At 38.5% G+C, this 22,979-nt stretch overlaps 1 protein-coding gene across 1 annotated transcript in view; it reads left to right on the top strand.

Moving 5' to 3' along the window:
• Positions 1-13,484, top strand: part of Cep70 (centrosomal protein 70) — a 52,805-nt gene extending 39,321 nt beyond the window's left edge. Inside the window, exons 12-16 of the mRNA XM_051206475.1 lie at positions 9,620-9,766; positions 9,867-10,035; positions 11,496-11,610; positions 12,558-12,637; positions 13,231-13,484. Coding sequence (XP_051062432.1) covers positions 9,620-9,766; positions 9,867-10,035; positions 11,496-11,610; positions 12,558-12,637; positions 13,231-13,292 — 573 coding nt within the window. The 3' untranslated portion in view covers positions 13,293-13,484. The remainder of the gene's footprint in view (positions 1-9,619; positions 9,767-9,866; positions 10,036-11,495; positions 11,611-12,557; positions 12,638-13,230) is intronic.
• Positions 13,485-22,979: the final 9,495 nt, after the last annotated feature.

The following is a 22,979-nucleotide window of genomic DNA, read 5'->3' as shown; positions in this document are numbered from 1 at the left end:
GATCCATCCTTGTACTTCCAAGCTCTCCCATATTCTGCCCTCTCCCTCCTGCTGATATCTGTGCTGCACATTTCCTGGCCTTTGCACATGGCTCAGGTGCAGTGCCTTATCCTTATTTTTCATCTTCACTGGGACTATTTTTCCTGTCTTCCATCTTATTTTTCTTTCTCAGAACTGAGTTTATTCTTGTGTTTATCTAATCACTAGAGCAGGTGATAGTCAACAAGCAACTAGGAAATTAAATGTGTTCACATTTGATTTATAGATCATTGTTTATTCTTTATTGTTTAATGAGTTTATTGCATTTTCTTGATTGGTTTCTTGAGAAGTGATTTGCTATAATGTTTATAGCATTGCATTTCTGTGCCTTTTAAACTTTAGATTTTTTTCAGTAACTAATATACAAAATTCTGCTATGGTTATGAAGAGATGATTCAGGGGCAGTATTTGTCAGCATTTTGTCCTAATATCTGAAGAAACTTGTTAAGAATGAGTGGCCTTCTTGGGAACAAAAATTTTTGTTCGTTCTTATGTGCCTCAAAGAGCTTCATGATACATGATGATATTTCTCCAAATTATCCAGAATAACTACAGTCCCAGACAACTAAAGGTGCTTTTCATTTATTTGTCTTGTTTTTAGTCTTTTTTAAAAAGTAAACACTTTATCATTTTTTTTCTTTCTTTTTTCCTTCCTTCCTTTCTTATTTTAGTTTCTTGAGACAGGGTTTCTCTATATAACTACTGTGTCTGTTCTGGAACTTACTTTGTAGAGATCCACCTGCCTCTGCCTCCCAAGAGCTGGGATTAAAGGCTTGTGTCACCATACTAGGCTTGAGGTTTTTTGTTTAATTTATAAAATTTTATCTTTATACAACTCATGAAAGAATCTTGGCCATCAGACTAACTTTTATTTCTTTTCTTTTTTTTTTTTTTTTTTAGAGCTCAGACAAAGCTACATAATATATAAGCATTTTTGATTGAATGACAGTGCTGGATTTATATACCATTTTATATGGCCGAGTTTCTCTAGTTTCTCAGGAAAGGGTGAACTAGAGATGACTTGTGGAAACTGACAGTTCCCACTCACTGCTTGGCAGAGTTCTCTCTGTAGGAGATAACAGGGTTAATTCCTCCCTTTCAGAAGAGTTTGCATAGGAGCAGCCCTTGCCTTTCCAACAGAAGGGAAAGATGAGATGAGGAAGGTGACAAATAGACATGGTTATTTTTCTATGTGTAAGGGAATGGGGAAAGTGTTACAAAAATGGAACATAAAATTCAGACTAATTGATGGAACAAAATATACTAAAACATTAAATAACTATGCAGTATCTTTTAGAAGAACATGAATATCATAAAGATGGACACCTGTGGTGAATTACAAGTACTCCAGGATCTGGAGGAAAGGAGATCACTCCAAGAAAGGCTTAGCAAGGGTGCTGAGCTCTTGCTACTGTGTAATTTTCTGATTAGGAAGAGGCAAGAAATTACCTTTATAGTTAGAATATTGTAAGGACACTTGAGGAAATTGGCTAGAATTAGTTGCTTCTGCCATTGAGTAGCTCATGGCCTTTAGTAGTGCTTCTATTATTTTACTCTATTATTCTAATACAGATTCAGGATCCAACTTAAAAAGTACATGAAGTCTTTAATGCCTCATGTGGAGAGTTCTTTATAATGTAGAATTTTCTACTTTGGGAAAGACATCTCCCCAGTTACTATTTTTTCCTTTGGTCTGATTTATGACTTAAAAGAGAATGACCAGTTTGAGAGATGAATGGAAAAGAGAAATGTAGCAATACATATTATACAATTCTATATGTTTGCCTATTTATTATTTTATTTTTTTGAGACTGTTTCTCTATGATATTTTTTATTTAAATTTGAAACAAGCTTGTTTTTATATGTCAAACCCAGTTCCCTCACCCTCCTGTGTTCCCACCACCACCAACCCCCATCCCATTCCCTTTCTGCTCCCCAAGGAGGGTGAGGACTTCCATGGGGATTTCCAAGTCTCTCATACCATTTGGAGCAGGACTCAGGCCCTCCACCATGTTTCTAGGCTGAGGGAGTATCCCTCTATGTGGAATGGGCTCCCAAAGTCCTTTCTTATACTAGGGATAAATACTGATCTACTACCAGAGGCCCCATAGACTGCCCAGTCCTCCTAACTAACACCACATTCAGGGAGTCTGGGTCAGTCCTATGCTGGTTTCCCAGCTATCAGACTGGAGTTCATGAGCTCCCCTTTGTTCCAGGTCAGCAGTTTCTGTGGGTTTTGCCAGCCTGGTCTTGACCCCTTTGTTCATCACTCCTCCCTGTCTGCAACTGGATACCAAGAATTTGGCTCAGTGTTTAGCTGTGGGTGTCTGCTTCTGCTTTCCTTAGCTACTAGATGTGGGCTCTAGGATGGCTTATAAGGTAGTCATCAATCTCATTATTGGGGAAGGTCATTTAAGATAACCTCTCCACTATTGCTTAGATTATTAGTTGGGGTCATCCTTGTAGATTTCTGGACATTTTCCTCATGCCAGATTTCTCTTAAAACCTACAATGGCTCCTTATATTTCTTGCTCTCCTCTATTCTTTCCTTGACTCAATCTTCCTGCTCCATCATGCTCATCTCTCCCCTACTCTTCCTCCTCTCTCTTCCCTCCCCTCATGTTCCCAATTTGCTTGGGAGATCTTGTCCCTTTCCTCTTCTCCAAGGGACCATATATGTTTCTCTTAGGGCCCTCCTTGTTTCCTAGCTTTTCTGGTGGTGTGGATTGTAGGCTGGTGATCCTTTGGTCTATGTCTAAAAACCATATATGAGTGAGTACATACTGGTTTGTCTTTTTGTAACTAGGTAACCTCACTCAGGATGGTTTCTTCTGGTTCCATTCATTTACCTTTGAATTCAAGATTCTATTGATTTTTTGGTTTTTGTTTGTTTGTTTTTTCTGCTGAGTAGTACTCCATTGTATAAATGTATCACATTTTCTCCATCCATTCTTCAGTTGAGGGGCATCTAGGTTGCTTCCAGGCTCTGTCTATTACAAATAATGCTGCTATGAACATAGTTGAACAGATGTCCTTGTTGTACAAATGTGCATCCTTTGGGTATATGCCTAAGAGTAGAATTAACTGGATCTTGAGGTAGACTGATTTACGTTTTCCTGAGAAACCATCATACTCACTTCCAAAGTGGCTGTATAAGTTTGCACTCCCACTAGCAGTGTAGGAGTGTTCCCCTTTCTCCGCATCCTCTTCAGCTTAAACTGTCTTTGGTGTTTTAGCCATTCTGACAGGAGTAAGATGGTATCTCAGAGTTGTTTTGATCTGCATTTCACTGATGGCTAAGGATGTTGAGCAATTTCTTAAGTGCCTTTCAGTCATTTTAGACTCCTTTATTGAGAATTCTCTATTTAGTTCTGTACCCCACTTTTTAATTGGATTGTTTGATGTTTTGGCAACTAGCTTCTTGAGTTCTTTGTATATCTTGGAAATCAGTCCTCTGTCAGATGTAGGGTTGGTGAATATCTTTTCCCATTCTGTAGGCAGCTGTTTTGTTTTGTTGACTGTGATTTTTGCCTTACAGAAGCTTCTCAGTTTCAGGAGGACCCATTTATTGTTGATCTCAGTGTCTGTGCTTTTGGAGTATGTTCAGGAAGCGTTCTCCTGTACCAATTTGTTTAAGGGAACCTCCCACTTTCTCTTCTAAGAGGTTCAATGTGGCTGGATTTATTTGAAGTCTTTGATCCATTTTGTCTTAAGTTTTGTGCATGGCAATAGACATGGGTCTATCTGCAGTCTTCTACATACCAGCATCCAGGTATGCCAGCACCATTTGTTGAAGATGCTTTCTTTTTCCCATTGTATAAGTTTAGCTTCTTTGTCAAAAATCAGGTGTTCATAGGTGTGTGGGTTAATATCAGGGTTTTGGTTCGATTCCATTGGTCATCCTGTCAATTTTTTGCACCAATACCAAGCTGTTTTCAGTACTATAACTCTATAATAGAGCTTGAAGTTAGGAATGGTGATGACTCTGGAAGTTCCTGGGTCTTTTGTTTTTCCATATAAAGTTGAGTATTGTTCGTTCAAGGTCTGTGAAGAATTGTGCTGTGATTTTGATGGGTATTGCATTGAATTTGTAGATTGCTTTTGGCAAGATTGCCATTTTTACTATGTTGATCCTACCTATCCAAGAGCATGGGTGATATTTCCATTTTCTGGTATCTCCTTTAATTTCTTTCTTTAAAGACTCAAAGTTCTTATTATATAGGTCTCTCACTATTTCTGCAAGATATTTTATGTTGTTTGTGCCTATTTATTGTAAAAGGTGATGTTCTCTGATTTCTTTATCAGCCCCTTTATCATCTGTATATAGTACGGGTACTGATTTTTTTGAGTTAATCTTGTATCCTGCCCCTTTGCTGACAGTGTTTATCAGCTGTAGGAGTTCCCTGGTAGAGTTTTTCAGGTCACTTATGTAAACTATCATATAATCTGCAAATAGTGAGAATTTGACTTCTTCCTTTCCAATTTGTATCCCCTTGATCTCCTTTTGTTGTATTATTGCTCTAGCTTCAAGTACAATATTGAAGAGATATGGAGAGAATGGACAGCCTTGTCTTGTTCCTGATTTTAGAGGAATCACATTGAGTTTCTCTCCATTTAATTTGATGTTGGCTGTTGGTTTGCTGTATTTTGCTTTTATTATGTTTAGGTATGTTCCTGATATTCCTGATATCTCCAATACCTTAATCATGAAGGGGTGTTGGATTTTGTCAAAGGCCTTTTCAGCATCTAGTGAAGTGATCATCATTTTTCTTTTTTGGTTTGTTTGTATGGTGGATTACATTAATGGATTTTTGTATGTTGAACCATCCCTGTGATGAAGTTTACTTGGGTCATGGTGAATGATTTCTCTGATATGTTCTTGGATTTGATTTGCCAGTATTTTATTGAGTCGTTTTGCATCAATGTTCATGAGGGATATTGGTCTGTAGTTCTCTTAGTTGTGTCTTTGTGTGGCTTGGGTACTAAGGTAATTGTAGGCTCATAAAGAGTTTGGCAATGACCCTTCTGCTTCTATTGTGTGAAACACTTTAAGGAGTATTGGTATGAGCTGTTTGAATTTCTGATAGAATTCTGAACTGAAACAAAAGCCCTGGGCTTTTTTTGGTTGGGAGACTTTTGATGACTGCTTCTATTTCATTAGGGATTATAGGTCTAGTTAAATTGCTTATCTATTCTTGATTTAATTTTGGTAAGTGATGTCTGTCCAGAAAAAAATTTCCATTTCCATTAAATTTTTGAATTTTGTGGAGAACAGGTTTTCAAAGTATGACCTGAAGATTCTCTGGATTTCCTTAGTGTCTATTGTTATGTCTCCCTTTTCCTTTCTGATCTTGTTAATTTGTATGTTCTCCCTCTGCTCTTTGGTTAGTTTGGATAAAGGTTTATGTATCCGGTTGATTTTCTCAAAGAATCAACTCTTTGTTACATTGATTCTTTGTATTGTTTTCCTAGTTTCTACTTTATTGATTTCAGTTCTCTTAATTATTTCCAGGCATCTACTCCTCCAGGGTGAGTTTGCTTCTTTTTGTTCTAGGGCTTTCAGTTGTGCTGTTAATTCTCTAATGTGACTATTCTTCAGTTTCTTCATTTGGGCACTTAGGGCTATGAACTTCCCTCTTAGTACTGCTTTCAAAGTGTCCCATAAGTTTGTGTATGTTGTGTCTTCATTTTCATTGAATTCTAGGAAGTCTTTAATTTCTTTCTTATTTCTTCCTTGACCCAGGAATGGTGCAGTTACGCATTGTTCAATTTCCATGAGTTTGTAGGGTTTCTGCAATTTGTGCTGTTGTTGAATTCTAACTTTAAAGCATGGTGGTCTGATAAGATACAGGGGACTATTCCAATTTTTTTGTACCTATTGAAGTTTGCTATATTGCCGAGTATGTGGATGATTTTACAGAAGGTTCCAAGGGGCACTGAGAAGAAGGTATATTTGTGTTTGAATGGAATGTTCTATAAATGTCTGTTAAACACAGTTGAGTTATAACTTCTGTTAGTTCTTTTGTTTCCTTTTTAAAGTTTCTGTTTGGTGAACCTGTCTAGTGTTGAGAGTGGTGTGTTGAAATTTCCCACTATAAGTGTGTGAGGTTTTTTGTGTGATTTGAATTTTAGTAATGTTTCTTTTATGAATGTGGGTGCCTTTGTATTTGGGGCATAGATGTTCAGAATTGAGACATCATCTTGATGGATTTCTCCTGTGATGAATAAGAAATGACCTTCTTCATCTCTTTGGATTGATTTTAGTTTAAAGTCTAATTCGTTAGATATTAGGATTGCTACACCTGCTTGTCTCTTGGATCCATTTGATTGGAAAATCTTTTTCCCAGCCCTTAACTTTGAGGTAATATCTGTCTTTGAAATTGAGGTGTGTTTCTTGTGTGCAGCAGAAGGATGGGTTCTGTCTTTGTGTCCATTCTGTTGGTCTGTGTCTTTTTATAGGTGAGTTAAGACCATTAATATTGAGGGATATTAATGACCTTTGATTGTTAATTCTTGTTTGTTTCAGATTTGGTGGTGGTGGTGGTATTATGTGTGGATTTCCTGCCATTTTTCTTTTGGCTGTTAGTAAAATGGGATTATCTATTGTCTATGTTTTTGTGGGTATAGTTGATTCCTTGGGTTGGGGTTTTCCTTCCAGAACTTTCTGTAGGGTTGGATTAGTTGATAAGTATTGTTTAAATCTGGTTTTGTCATGGAATATCTTGGTTTCTCTATCTATAGTGACTGAAAGCTTTGCTGGGTATAGTAGTCTGGGCTGGCATCCTTGGTCTCAGTGTTGATAGACTATCTATCCAGGCCCTTCTGGCCTTCAGAATTTCCATGGAGGAGTCAGGTGATATTCTGGTAGGTTTGCTTTTATATATTACTTGGCCTTTTTCCTTTGCTGCTCTTAACATTTTTTTCTTTATTCTGTATGCTTGGTGTTTTGATTATTATGTGGCAAGGGGACTCTTATTTTGTGGTCCACTCTATTTGGTGTTCTATAAGTTTCTTGTACTTTCATTGGCATGTCATTCTTTAGGTAGAGAAAGTTTTCTTCTATGATTTTGTTGAATATATTTTCTGTACCTCTGAGGTAGGTTTCTTCACCTTCTTCTATACCTATTATTCTTAGGTTTGGCCTTTTCACAGTGTCCAATATTTCCTGGATATTTTGTGTTAGGGATTTGTTGGACTTAAGATTTTCTTTGGTCAATGAATCTATTTCTCCTAGTGTATCTTCAATAGCTGAGATTCTCTCTTCCATCTCTTATGTTCTGTTTGTTATGCTTGTATCTGTAGTTCCTAATCATTTACCAAGCTTTTCTATTTCCAGCATTCCCTCAGTTTGTGTTTTCTTTATTGTCTCTATTTCAGTTTTCAGGTCATAAACTGAATTGTTTCCTTCATCCATTTGATTGTTTTATCTTGGCTTCCTTTGCTTTCTTTAAGAGATTTGATTTCTTGCATTTTTTTGTTTGTTTGTTTTCTTTCTTCCATTTCTTTAAAGAATTTCTTAATTTCCTCTTATAGGGTCTCTATCATCTTCATAAAGTTGTTTTTAAGGTTCTCTTCTCCATCTGTGTTGGGATGTTCAAGTCTTGCTGGTGTGGAGTCCCTAGACTCTGGGTGTGATATATTGATCTTTCTGTTTTTGGCTGTGTTCTTATAATGTCGATCTACCCATTCCTTCTTCCAGTGCGTATGGTGGGGTCTCTCCCTTTTCTGGTGGGTATGGAACCAAGGTTCTCTTCTGTTGGATGCAAGCATGTCCAATACTCCGATGGCTCTTCTCTTCCAGTAGGTGGATGCTGGCAGACTCTGGAAAGGGCAGTCCATGGGGACAGGCTCCCCTGCACACAGTCCCCAGTCCTCAGGAGGCTCCGAGCAGCTTGCTTATTTATTTATTTATTTATTTATTTATTTATTTATTTATTTTTGAGGCAGGCCTCATTATACAAGTCTGGCTGGCCTGGAACACACCATGTAGACCAGGCTGACCTTAAATTCACAGAGGTCCACCTGCTTCTGCCTCCTAATGCTGGGATTAAAGGCATGTGCCACTTGGCCTTATTATATGTTTTATTTTCAATTAACAAATAGCCATATACATGTGTGACATTTCAGTACATATAGAGAGTAGGATCAGTGTTAAGAACATGAAAAATTCCAAGCCATTTTAAAATAATTAATTTTGTGAGCTTTAGTTACCCTACTGTGGTATAAGACATTATAAATTATTTCTCTTACCCAGCTGCACCCTGTGACTATTAACCATCCTTTCTCCCTTCTTACTCAAACCTTTCTCAGGCTTTAGGAACCACTATGAGATTAGCCTTTGAAAGTTTTACTTATAAGTAAGAACATGTGGTATTTGTGTCTATTTTATTTTACTTAACATAATGTCTTCCAGTTCTGTCCATGTCTCAGTAAATGACAAATGTCATTTTTTTTATGGCCAGTATCCATTGTATATATACACGTGCATGTTTGTATGTTCACCTATATACACTATTTGTTTTTAGCCATTCATTTATCACCAGACACAAGACATGGTCCCGTGTCTTGACAATTCTGAATGGTGCTTCAGTAAACATGTGAGAGCTGCCATCTTTTTGACATATTATAGTTTCATTTTATTTGGATGCATCCCCAGGTGTAGGATTTTTAGGCTGTGTGGCAGTTTTGTCTTTAGTTTTCTTGAGGAACCTCTATATACGTTTTACACAATGGCTGTACAGTTCTCATTCCTGTCAATAATATGCAGGCGATTCTCAAAAGGAGTCAGTCACACGTGGCCACTTGTTATAATTTTATTTACATAAAACACCAAGAGTAGGCAAATCTGTAGCAGCCAGAAGTGGGTTAGTAGTTATAGAGGCTGGAGAAGCGTAGAAAAGGACTTTTAGTGGGCATTGGATTTCTTTTTTTATTTTAAAAAATTTTAATGTGTATGGACATTTTGCCTGCATATATATGTGTGTGTCTGGTTCCTGTGGAGGTCAGAAGAGGGTGTCAGATCCTCTGGACTGGAGTTATGAATGGCATCAAGTGGGTGCCGGGAACTGAACCTTGGTCTTCTGAAGACCAACAAGCACTCTTAAGTGCTGAGCCCTCTCTCCAGCCCTGGGTGTGCGAGTTCTTTTTGGAAGATGGATAGGTTCTGAAATTAGACAGTGGTGGTGTTTTGTCCCACTGTGAAAAGATGAAAACCATCAAATTATATCCTAATAAGAGTGAGTATTTTGGAATGTAAATTTTATCTCAAAGGTGCTCCAAAAATATTTAAAGCCTAGGCTAGGGGTATGGCTCAGGAGTAAAGTATTTGCCTTGTATTTGTGAGGGAGGGTCTGGGCTATCTCCAGCACTGATAAAAATGACTTTAAAACCAAAATAACTACTTAAATATAACATTTTGCTTAAAGCATCCAGACTTGTTTTAAATTGTCAATGGTATTAAAATATATTGATGATGATTACAGAGTTATGTATTTTTAGACCACCTTGTTACTGTGTTGTTAGTGTTACAATATGAACTATTTTATAACCAATAACACATGTGGTTTCTTTTGTTGTAAAGGATTTGTATAAGTCCTTAAAAATACTGTCTTCAGCACTGGTACCTTGGCGTAATTTAAAGAAACCAGATGAAAATGAAGGTGTCAAAGTAGAAGATCTGTTGTTTATGGTAGATACCATGTTGGAAGAGGTTGAAAACGAGAAAAAGGTAACGTGATATTTATAAAACTGTTTCCATTTTAAAGTTTATATTAAATATTTAATATTCTTTCAAGTTATAAACTATCTTTTTCACCTTCTCCTTATAGAGCAGCAGTATGCCAAACTTTCAAACTTTGCAAGCTATTGTTTCTCACTTCCAAAAGCTCTTTGATGTGCAGTCTCTAAATGGAGTCTATCCCCGAATGAATGAAGTATATACCAGGCTTGGAGAAATGAACAACGCAGTGAGAAACCTCCAGGAGATCTTAGAACTAGGTGATGGCCCTTGTCATTTTTGCCACTAATTTAAGAACTACTCCTAATAAACTAACAAAAATTAGGTGTGGGGTTTTTGTTTTAACAGCATTGCCTTGCTCTCACTGTAGCCAAAGCTGACTTCGACCTCCTGATCTTTGCCTTCACCTCCCAAGAGCTCAGGTTGCAGGTGTGCACTACCACACCCCACAAAGTCCTTTTAGTTAAAAAATCAAACCAACAAAACCACAAAAAAAAAAAAAACCAAGGGGTAGGGATTGTGTCTACTTGGTAGAGTGCTTGCCTGACATGAATGAACTCTGGGTTTGACTCTCAATACTGCATAAACAGAGCATGGTGGTGCACATATAGAATCCTTGTACTAAGTAAATGGGGGCAGGAGAGACGGCCCAGTAGTTAAGAGAACTGGCTGTGAAATTATAAGGACTGGAGTTCATGTGCCAGCACCCTTAACAAACCAAACATCTCCCAAATCCCTTACTCCAGCTCCAAGAAATCCAACATCCCTTCCTAGTTTCCATGTGTGCAAAAGTACTTGCGTACACGTACATACATGCATACATTCATACATACACACATGCAAATCTCCTTTATCTTTTGGTTTTTCAAAACAGTATTTTTCTGTGTTACTGCCCTACCTGTCTTGGAACTCACTGTGTAGACCAGGCTGGCCATGAACTCAGATCCACCTGGCTTCTGCCTCCTGCGTGCTGGGATTAAAGGTGTATACTACACCATGCACAGCCTGACAAATCCCAGGGTTGGAAAATGGCTCAGTGGTTAAGAACACATTCTCTGCAATCATGAGTACTAGACATATGATCCCAAGCTGGATTTCCCACAAACACCTGTTACTCCAGTTCTGAAGAGAACAGAGACAGAATTGTTGAGGCCCACTGGCTTCCAGTCTAGTTAAGAAAATATAACCTCCAGGCTTAAGGAGATAGTGTGTCTTAAAGAAACAGGCAAAGGGTGATAGAGAAGGGTACAGTACCCAATGCTTCCTTCTGGCCTCTGCCTTTCAGAGGTGTACACACCCTTATACTTACATAGTCATACAGATGTGTTAACTAATAAAAATAAATCTTTTTAAAATTTATTTACTTATTTTTATTGCATATACAGTGTTCTTTTTGCATATTTGCTTACACATCAGATGAAGGCACCAGATCTCATGACAGATGGTTATGAGCCACCATGTGGTTGCCGGGAATTGAACTCAGGACCTCTGGAAGAGCAGTTAGTGCTCTTAACCTCTGAGCCAACTCTCCAGCCCCATAAAAATAAATCTTAATCCATTTCCCCCACCAAAAATAAAATTAGTAACTGAAGCAGTAGATGTTAGATTAGTGTAATGATTTTGGAAATTCATATATATATATATATATACACACACACACACACATATATATATATATATACACACACGGTTGCATATCCTGTTTTCATTTCTCTTGCAGACAGTTCATCCTCGTTGTGTGTGGTGGTCAGCACGGTTGGAAAATTGTGTAAGATAATCAATGAGGATGTGAATGAGCAGGTTAAACAAGTATTAGGACCTGAAGACCTACAAAGGTATATGTTAGAAGTGTATCTGTCCAAAGTGCTTGAAGTGATAAAAAGTAAAGACTTTCAAAGCTTTATAAGTTGCTTATCAGGAGTGATAATTTTTTTTTTTTGAGACAAGGTCTAAGAGTCCTGGAACTGTGTGTGGACCAGGGTGGCCTTGAACACAAATCTATCTGCCTATCTCTTCCTCCAGGGGAAGTTACATATAGAGAAATTAAAATCTTTATATTCAGTTCTTGAGTTGGATTATAACCTGTAACTTATTTCAAGGACACTGCTAAGACAAATGAGTAATTACTAATCATATATTTTTTGTTTAGAAGATAAATATTGAAGAATTTTAAAAGACCAGGCACCACTAATATAAAACCTGATTAATTAATATATATATGGCTAAGGTTGTTGTATAGCTCAGTGGTAGAGCTTGTGTTTACCATGCGTGAAACTCTGGATCTTTCTCCAGTAACCCCTACTCCAAAATAACCACCTGAGACATTAATAGTTTTCAGCAACTTTCAGCAAAATAATTTTATACTGCGAAATATAGTGAAACACCAAAAGCATTCAGACACACACACACCCTTTCCTCACATCACCCACATATTCTGCAAGTTTCCTGGAAGAGCCTTTATTTAATCTGGCACTTAGTCTTTTCACTATTGGTCTCTCCCCTCCTTTTCATTGTTTACTGACCTTTCGTACTTAATGTTTAATAGCATACTAGGTAGAGAAGCTTGTTTTTAGTAGATATTCTAAATAATATGCCTTTTTTAAAAAGATGAATTAAAATCTTAAAAAGAAAATAATTGCTGTAACTGACCATTAAGTTTATAGTCAATTTAGCAAGACAGTTTCTTTTTCACTTTGAAAATGTTCTATCTGCAATTACCTGTTAACAATTAATTGCAAAAACCCTAAGTTGGAAACTTTTGCAAACTGTATTTTTAAAACAGCATTATCAACAAATTGGAAGAACATGAGGAATTTTTTCCAGCATTTCAAGCTTTTACTAACGATCTTCTTGAAATCTTAGGTAAGACTGGTTGATGGTGGCTGAATGGCTTATTCTGTGAGACTCTTGGCTCTGTCTTTGTTTATAAGCAATGACCAAGCAAAATAAACTAGAACATGCAGACACTGCCACTTGGAGCCTGCTAGTAGGGATGGTACCTGGGTAAGGGCGAGTATTGCTTCCTCAGTGAGTAGGAGCTATAGAAGTGCACTCTTGGCTGAGTCTCACTGAAATCTGATGCCTTAGAAGAAAATGAAACTCAGAAGCTGCTGAAGAACCTGCCCTGCTTTGTCTGAAAATGCAGACCAGGATCAGCCATGTCCCTGAGCTCTGTCCTGGTGTGCCACACATCTCTGATTGAACAGATCAATTGAACAGATCTCAGATCTCCCAAAGAGTCAAAGGGACATCACAGATAGCCTGTGGAACACCTGTGCAAGGCAGTGGTGGTCTACAGCTAGCAGCTCCTGGAGAAGACTCCAGCTGCATGAGAACACTTACTGCTATTGCTGCTCTAGGGTTTAAATTTTGCCTGTGGGAGAGTTTCTTATTTTTATGGGTTTTTCACTAGAAAAAAATTATTCTTTATAATTCTTTTTTTTTTTCTGTTACAGAAATTGATGACTTGGATGCCATTGTACCTGCAGTAAAGAAATTAAAAGTACTTTCATACTGAAAACAAATCAAATCATTTTTTACTGTGTAAATTGTATTCTTAATATTTTAAGTATTTAAAAGGACTGATCCTGAGACAAGATTCTAAAATGTATCAGCTCTCAGAATTCATCCTCTGACCATTGGGTCATTTTCAATCATATAAGTTTTATTTTTTGATTATTTAATAGGAAGCAGCTGTTAAGTTATTAAGATAGTAAATTCACCTTAGATCCCTTAATCATTTCCTAGGTAGTACTTGAGTATTTTAAATGTAATGTTATTTTAAGGGAGAGATTACCAGTTATAGAAAGTGGCATTTAAGTTCAAGGTTTAATGACTTTTTGGTCAGAGAAAAAAGAATGCCAATTACTTTCTAAGCCCAACCAATAGGAAGCCACTGTTTTCCTGGCAAGGACTAATGGACATATTCTATTAAGATGCCTTTCAAAGCAGAAAGAAAAGGTTTTGTCTTTGTATTAAAATAGGAAGTTAATCATGAGGTGATATACATGATTAGGTAGAAGTCCTTTAGAGAAAATGTGTCTCTTTTTTTTTTTTTTTTGCAATACTGATGTAATGTACTTTCATAAATAAAAAAGTTTATAAAGAATTTCCAAATGTGTTTTTAGTGACTTAACTTGTTATTGCTCACCAATAATGAGTCACATTATCTTTGTAGACTGAGAACTTGCTTGCGCCATGGAGTGTTCCTTACTGCATTTTACCTAAGAGTCCTAGTCTTACTGCTTTCTATTTACTCTCTATGCCCTATAGTCAGTATGACATCCATGAATCAACTACCCTTTAAAAATGATATTCTTGTTGGTTGATTGTAAATCATTTCTAGGAAGCAGCACAGTAGTATGGAGAGTACCAAAAAAGCAGGCATTCAGACCCTAGGGTTGGACTTTGATGACATAAAATAATAACTGGTTCTTTCTGTAAAATTCTTTTCCATGTTAACCTGTAGTTAAATGTCTAAATACTAACCTAGTAGTTCTCAAACTTCGAATGTTGCAACGCTTTAATACAGTTAGTTCCTCATGCTGTAGTGGCCCTCTACCATAAAATTACCTTCATTGCTACTTCATAATTATAATTTTGCTACTGTTATGGATCATAATGTAATTTTCTATGAAAGGGCCATGACTCACAGGTTGAGAAACAAATGTAACTAACCCATAATCTGTAGAATGTTTTGATGGCTTTGTTAGAAAAAGCATTTGGTTATTTATTCTGAATTGGCAAAATTGCTCTTAAGAAATTTTTGTGAGGAGGTTTGGAAGTCTTTTTTATTTAAAAGATTTACTCTCATTTTTAAAAGTGTACGTGTGTTTGTGTGCACATGCATATGCATGTGTTGAGTGCTAGTGCCCTTGGAATCCAGAAAAGGGTGCTGGATCCCCTGGAGCTGCAGTTGTGAACAACCCAGTGTGGGTACTAGGAACTGAACTCTGGTCCTCTGCAAGTGCACTATGTACTCTTACCCACTGAGCCATCTCTCTAGCCCAAAGTTTTGACAATGTGTGTAATGTGTATGTGCATGCATATATTTGAGATGGGTTGCCGTGTATTCCAGATTGGCTTTGAATGCGCTAAAGCTAAGGCTAACATTGGACTTTGAACTTCTCTCCACCACTCCCAATTGCTAATATAAGCATGTGCCACCACACCTGGCCTTAACAATATCTGGGAATAAAAGAAGAAATGTAATTAAAATATTATAATGGGGGCTAGAGAGATGACTCAGCAGTTAAGAGTGATGATTCTTGCAGAGGATCCTAGTTTGGTGCCCAGCACCCATGTTTGGTGACTCATGATTGCCTGTACCTCCAGCTCTAAGGAGATCCAGTGCATCCTGCCTCAGGCCTCCATGGGCACCTGTACTCATATAATAATTCTAAAAGATTATATTTGGTGGCTAGTTTTAATCTCATAGTTACTAGTTTAAAACAGAAGTATTAAAATCCTTTTCCAGAGGAGAGGAGGGTTTTGGAGATGCCTCGAGTGCCATTAAGGACAGTCACACTAATGCAAATAGTTTTAGACTCTTATTATCACATCTACCTTTATCCGATTTTAACTGTTTAAAACTATAAAAGTACTACAGTTGTTTCTGGTTTGTAAATAAGTGTCTAAATACAAGTATTCCAAACACACATATGCTTGAAAACAATTTTGATGTAAAATTAACATAAAAACTATACTTGAAGTATAAAATTTGGTACATTCTGGTGTATATCTATGCTTGCAATGTTGCAATGGTTTGAATGAGAGCATCCACCATAGGCTTAGCTATTTGAACACGTAACCCCACCACTGTTTGGGGAGGTTTGGGAGCTGGAGCCTTACTGGAGGAAGTACCTCAACCAGCAGGCTTTGCATATTTATAATTGTGTTCCACTTGCTGTTCATTCTCTCTGCTTACATTTTATGATGTGAACTCAACACATCCTGCTTCTTGCAGTCATGACTGCTGCTGGCTGCTGTGCCCCCCACCCCATGATGGACTCATAGTCTGCTAGAACCGTAAGCCCAAATAAACTTTATAAGTCACCTTGTTCATGTGTTTTATCACAGCAACAGAATATGGTCTTTTGCTATTGAGTTTTTAGAATTTGTTCAGACTTTGTGATGAATTTTAATATATTCCACATACTACTTTAAAAATTGAAAGGCTGCCCTCTCTCTCCATATCTCTTCAATATCGTACTAGAAGTTGTAGATAACGCTATAAGACAACAAAAGGAGATCAAGGGGATCCAAATTGGAAAGGAAGAAGTCAAACTGTCTCTATTTGCAGATGATATGATAGTTTACATAAGCGACCCAATAAACTCTACTAGGGAACTCCTCCTACAACTGATAAACACCTTCAGCAAACTAGCAGGATACAAGATAAACTCAAAAAAAATCAGTAGCCCTACTTTTTTTCAGAATACAAAGAGACAGAGAAAGAAATCAGAGAAACATCACTCTTTACAATAGCCACAAGCAACATAAAGTATCTTGGTGTAACGCTTACCAAACAAGTAAAAGACCTATGTAATAAGAACTTTGTGGCTCTAAAGAAAGAAATTAAATAAAAAAATCTATTATGGGTATGTTTTGCTATTGTTATTGAGAACCATAGTCCTAACATTTTTTTTGTCTGCTTGATTTGTCAGTTTCTAGGAGATACTAAAATCTCTATAATTGTCAAATTTTATCCTATGTATTTTAAATCCATTTTCTATGTACATATAAATATAATTGATATATTATCTTAATATCCCTTTGTATTGGTATCCATATTTACTGCCTTAAATGTAATTTTGTTATTTTTTGTTCTCATCTATTATTTATTATTATTATTATTGTTGTTGTTGTTATTGTTATTGTTATTACAGTTTTGCTTTGTTTGAGACAGGAACTCACTATGGAGCCCTGACTGGCTTGGAACGTATAGAGACCCACTTGCATTTATCTCTTGAGTGCTGGGGTTAGAGACGTGCTCTACTCCACATGGCTTTGTTCATTTTTTTTTTTTTTAGTTTGTATTGTATGTGTGTGTGTGTGTGTGTGTGTGCACGTGCACATGTGTTGCAACATGCATGTGGAGGTCAGTTCTCTCCTTCCACCATGTGGGTTCTGGGGACCGAATTCAACCTTTACTGACTGAGCCATCTCGCCAGCCTAATTTTAATAGCAATTAATTATTTTATTGTACTAACTTTTAAAATACATATAAATTATAAATACCATGTGTAACTAAATGGTTATAAAGTCAACACCCATGTAACAACCAAGAAATAGAGCACATGGATGGCTACCTCACACCTCCTAAGTTCCTAGAGGTCACTGTCATCCTGACTTTTTATGTCAATCGGTTCCTTAGTATTTTAAAGAATTGGGCGATTTTCATGAGCATGCCAAAACCAATATATTTGCCTCCATTTATAAAAATTATAGCATCTATGCTATCTTAATGTTCTTTTGTTCAACATTATGATTGTGCTGTGCATCCATGTATGTTTTCATTGCTCTAGAGTGTTCGCCGTTCCGTTGTGCTGAGCGTTGGCCTTTGAGTGGTTTCCAGGGCTTGGCTATGGAGAACTGTGCTGCTGTCAGCATGTGTCCTTATACACATGAGCAAATTTTCTAGCATGTATATCCCAAACCGAAAATGCTGCATGTCAGTGGTAGTTGCTTCTATGTACATAGGGGAAAAAAAATCAGTATCTACTCTGAACTCTCTGCAGCTCCAAAATTAGGCTGCATGCTTTCTTGTTCTTATTGGTGTGAAGAGGGGAACTCCCTGAACTGGATTAATCAGTGAGATACACCGTGTGTGTGTGTGTGTGTGTGTGTGTGTGTGTGTGTGTGTGTGTGTGTGTGTGTAGGGGGCTTATATCAGTCATCTGCTTTAGAAGCTAATGGTAAGACAAATGCATGCAAACTCAGATAAATGCCCAGTTCCTTTACCATAAAGGACTGTGCTGTTCATCCCAGGCCCAAGCCCTACTTTGCACTAGCCAGCCTTTCATGTTGTCAGTTTCTGAGTGTTGAGGTTCAGGAACTTCCTGTGAATACTGAGTGAATGGTTTAAAAATTCCGTCTAAAAAATACTTGAGACAAACCAAGTACTGTACTGTGAGGTACCCAACCCTCTTGACTCACCCTGAGATTATTCTGAGGAAGGAAGAGAGGGGATGTTGGCAATGTAGGCCTTCTCACTTTCTTCCACAGCTATTGGGTAGTGTGTTGGACTTGGAGGCTGCAGTGACCCCATGGCCAGGCTGAAGAACATCACAGAAGTTTCCAGTGGACATCTGGCCTGGGGCTAATGGAAAAATGAGACTCAAGAAATCCTGAAGATCAGCAGGAGAAACATCTGGGATGGCTCTCTTCTGACCACTGGTACTGGTACCTCAGAACCAAATGTCATGTGATATGGAACTCTGGGTATCTAGGGAGATTCTTATGCTGACATCTCTCCCACTCTGATGTCATAGACTTTTTCATTCATCAGTACAAGGAAGTGATCTTGAGACCCAACATGCTTTGTTACTCCAAAGTCTCCTTCCTCAGCGGGGTGCAGTCTGTTACCCTTGGCACAGTATCCAGCTTTCGTAAGGGCCTGGTGCAATTCAAACCTCTGGAGCTTTCCTTGACATCAGCTATGCTCTGTGCACCATAGCTTCAATGCCTTCTTGAGGTCCTCTTACACAGTACATAGCAACTCATTCACTAACTGTTCTAGCACATTTGCTACCATTTATTTCATCTCATATTCCTCCTTCTACCTTTCAGATAGATGACAGTGTCGAAAACTCTCTACAAAATCTTGACAACCTCCCTGGTCCAGGATGAATTTTATGAGGATGAACCATCTTTGGCAGCTGCCTATAGGTTTTCTGTGGTTCAATATTTGATGCTGTGGTGTCAGTACCCTGCAAATGGGAAGTTTAGTTCACCCTCAGGAACCACAGCCATGGGTAAGAATCAAACCATTTATTCTCCAAGTGGGCTGGCAATAGCTCCCACTAGCTTATGCATGCATTGTGTAGCAGATGAGTTTTTTACTTGACCCACTGAAATGACCTTACAGCTTGCTGTCACTCAGCAGAGGTAAGCAATTATGCAAGGCTGAAGAATCTAACCGGACTCGTCACCCATCCCTCCTGAAACTACCAACGGAACTATAGACAACCCCAAAAGAGTCAGAGCCAGGAGCGGACAAGTACCCACCTCCCAAAACAAGGGTGAGTAGCCTTGCCTCACAGTGAAAGTCCTTGCTTAGAAACTGAAATATCATGTGGGTCCAGCTGCCCAGCTTCCATGGTTCGACCCCCACTGAAACTTAGAAAAGTCTTTCAGGTTCACACATGAGACTGGAGATGGTCACAAGTCTCACATATTCAGTCAGCCAGCAGAAGCCTGACTGTCCAAGCTGACAGAATTCCTCTGCTGTCCACAGTCCCAGGCCTCTGCACTTAGCTGCCTGATTTGGTTTTCAGCCCAGCTGATGTCAAGTGGGAACCTGAGATGTCTGTGTCTATCCTCCTTGGCTGGAAAATAGTAACTGTTCTAGGAAGCAGTTTCTTTTCTACTAGTGAAAAATCACTGGGGAATTTTGGAAGTATCTACCTGTATCATTCATAATAAAAAACCAGAGACAGATATTGAGGGGTGGGGGACAGAAAGATCAGAGAAGCAAAGCAGCTAAGCCACTGGGGAGTTCTATCAGGGTTCAAAAGGGGTGATCCTGTCCTCAGTGTCTATCAAACCTCAGACTGCCCTGAGACTGCGCTGAGCCTTATATTCCTCTCTAGTGCTGGGATTAAAGGCATGCCAGCTCAAGTGCTAGGATCAAAAGTGTGAACTCTGTTTCTCTTTTAGATTGATTAATGAGTAGATCACAGAGATCCATCTGCCTCTGTGTCCCAAGTGCCAAGATTAAAGATGCAGCTATCACTGCCTGTCCCCTATAGCCAACTAGTGGCTTAGGTGTGTGGCTAACTAGTGGCTGAGTGTGTGTGTGTAGCTAACTTGTGGCTTAGCTCTTAAATAGGTGTGTGGCTAACTAGTGATTTAGCTCTGCACTCTGATCTTCAGGCAAGCTTTGTTAGATTACAAACAAAATATCACTATACTCTCCAACTCTTCATCTTCCTAGAAGGCTTGAGCAATGAGGATAAACATTGTTAGAAGAGCCACCTGAGAACAAGGCCCTCCAGGTGTTCCATGCATCCATAAGCAGATGGAATGGAAAGAAAAAAGTTTCTCTCTGCCTGGTACCCAGCTTCATGTTCTTAAGAGTCCTTGTACTGAATGTACCTCACCTCTGTGTGATCTTGGACTGCTTGGAGGCTTGACTTGGTCCTGTGGGGTCTGTATGTATTTATGACCAGAGTTCTCAGTGAGGGTCCCATCAGAAGCAGTCTCTGCTGAGTCTGTATCTGGAATGAAAGGCCCTGATATGCCTCTTTCTAATCTAATTCCTGTGAATTATATGTCACAGATGTAAGTTTGGATGCTGAACAGAGGTGGGAAGTCCTCTACCTGACCTAAGGCCAGGGAAGCTATGTAAGCAGCTTCTTTGGCTCTGCCTACCCTCACTTAGAAATTATCTTTTCTATTTTGATTTCATTTTCTAATTGCTGAGAGCAACAAGCAATTTGAAAATATTTTTATTCAGCAATCTTGCTAAAAATATTCTGGTCAATTCTAGAATTCTAGACCTTTAGATTACTTTAGATTTTACATGCATGACATCCTCTGCACTTGTGTGCAGATTTTCTAGACTGTGTGTGTGTACATGTGTACATACACATATATATGTACACATATATAGTGTATATATCCGTGTGTGTGTGTGTGTGTGTGTGTGTGTGTCCAGAATGTCTGAGTTGTAGGGAGGCTGCTGTGTGTAACCATTTAGGCTACATACTTGCAACGTGAGGCAGTACCATTTTTGTGGGTAACAATGCAGATGGAGATTTCAGTGATTTTTGAGTTAGCAACATTAAACATAAAAGTTGCTTCTTTCTTGTCTCACAACATGGCCTGCAATGTGGGGTTGAAGAGAAGCAGCCTTTTCTTAACATGCTTGCTCCTGTCCATATAAACAGAATAGAAAGTTTTCGTGGGCATATCTGTTTCATTTTATTGTCAAGTGGTTCCCTTTGAAGCAACATACATAGCTGTGCTTTTATTTCAAACTATTAGTTGCTATTCTAGATTTTAACTACTTTATTGTGTTACAAATGAGGTCTTTTACCATTCGGTTTGTATTTTCTACTGTGTTTTTCTGTGCACCCCCTCTCTTCTTACTGGGAGGTGGTTAATATTTCTTTACAATGTCTCCACTACTGATTTGGAGCTTTCATATTTCCATTGTGTTTCTGTTGCTTTGTTGGTCATCATAAAACTTTGAATATATGCTTTGTTATTCAATAGACAGAGCCACGTTGTACAGGAAGCATTAATATAAGAATTGCTAACTAATAAAAGGTGTTTGACTACTAAAAGGGGAAGGAAGACTGATAGGGTACCAAGCAGCAACTTGAGAAAGCAAATACTACCTCCCAGAGCTAAGGGCAGCAGACAAGAAATGAGCTTAGAAACATAGCCAAGCACCTCTGCCTCAGGGGTAGCTGCCACAGGACTCAGTCCACTCAGCTAAGAAACTTAAGACGCAGACTGTTGCTAAGACAGAGGACCATGCCATGGTGGCAGTACCTGAGAGCATGAGCTAGTAAATTTTGCCCATAAAGCATTCAGCTAAAGAAAACTGCTCATCAGAAGAAAAGTCCACCATCTTCCTCCACTCTCCTTTAGTTGCCCTCTGATGTTAAGTCCAACATCAGTTCTTTCAAAAGGATTTGAAACTGAAAGGTAAAAGTAACTGACCACCCTCATATTGAGAACTCCTGCGCTCAGGCTCTGCTACCACACCCATAGCCCTCTGTGTCAGCAACAGCCTGCCACAGAACTATGTATATGCACATTTGAAAGATGTATTTCTAATTGTGTATATGTGGAGGTTGGGGGTATGTGTATGAGTGCAGGTAAGTCCAAGGTGAGTCCAGTACAGGGTGTCAGATCCTTTAGAACAATGGTTCTCAATCTTCCTAATGCTGCAACCCTTTAATACAACCTTAAAATTATTTTCATTGCTACTTCATAACTGTAACTTTGCTACACAATAAATATGTTTTCCATTGGTCTTAGGTGACCCCTATGAAAGAGTAAGTTGCCCCCAAAAGGGGTTGTGACCCACCTGTTGAGATCCACTGCTATAGAGCTTGTAGGTGGTTGTGAGCCACCCAATGTGTGTTCTTGCTGAGCCCTCTTTCCAGCTCTAGTTTTATATTTTTTGTTTTTTGAGACAAGATTTTTCTGTGTATCCCCGGACATACTGGAACTTGCTTATAGACCAGACTGTTCTTGAACTCAGAGATCCAGCTGCCTCTGACTCCCAAGTTCTTGGATTCAAGGTGTGTGCTATCATGCTAGGCTGTATTTTTTCCATGAGAACTTGAATACTTTGTCAGCCTAATTGGTATGTTTTCCTTGCTGATACCTTGTAGCCATCATTCAGTTTGATATTCCCTTAGCTTCATGCCTTTTAATATGCATCATGCCTTTTAATAAGCAACATAAGTGTGAGTTTGTGCTTGGTTAACAAGGCTCCACAGGGTAGCAGGTTCTAAACCAATTTTCTAGTTTTAGGTGTTTTTACACCAGCTTGGCTCTGTGCACTCTCAGACCCTACACACCAGTAGCAGAGATTAGCTGTTCTACATGCTGTTAACTGGTCCTGTCCTCACACAGTGCCTCTATTCTGATGTCTACTAAATTTTGGTTTTCATGTTGTGACCTCCTTTAATTCCTGAACACTGCTTCAGTTTTTCTCTAGAAACATCACCTGTGATACTTTTAAATTAACCATGTTTGTTATTTAACTAGACATTCTTGTTTGACTGAGAATGACCCCTATAGGCTTAGATGTTTAAACTCTTGGTCACTGTTGGGAGGTTTAGGAGGTGCAGCCTTGTTGAAGAAAGTTCTTCATTGGGACCCATCTTTGGGAGCTTAAGGACTCAACCTACTTGTAGTTCATTGTTTCTGTTTGTGCTTTCAGTCTAAGTGGAGAATTCTTTCTTCTTGTTCCTACCACCATGCCTGCAGCCATGCTGCAGCCTGTCATTATAGAACCTCT

Source organism: Phodopus roborovskii, unplaced genomic scaffold, assembly GCF_943737965.1.
Source record: "Phodopus roborovskii unplaced genomic scaffold, PHOROB, whole genome shotgun sequence".
In the NCBI taxonomy this organism is placed as follows: domain Eukaryota; kingdom Metazoa; phylum Chordata; class Mammalia; order Rodentia; family Cricetidae; genus Phodopus; species Phodopus roborovskii.
The sequence above is the reverse complement of the archived record's forward strand: the minus strand, read 5'-3'. Positions and strand labels throughout refer to the sequence as shown.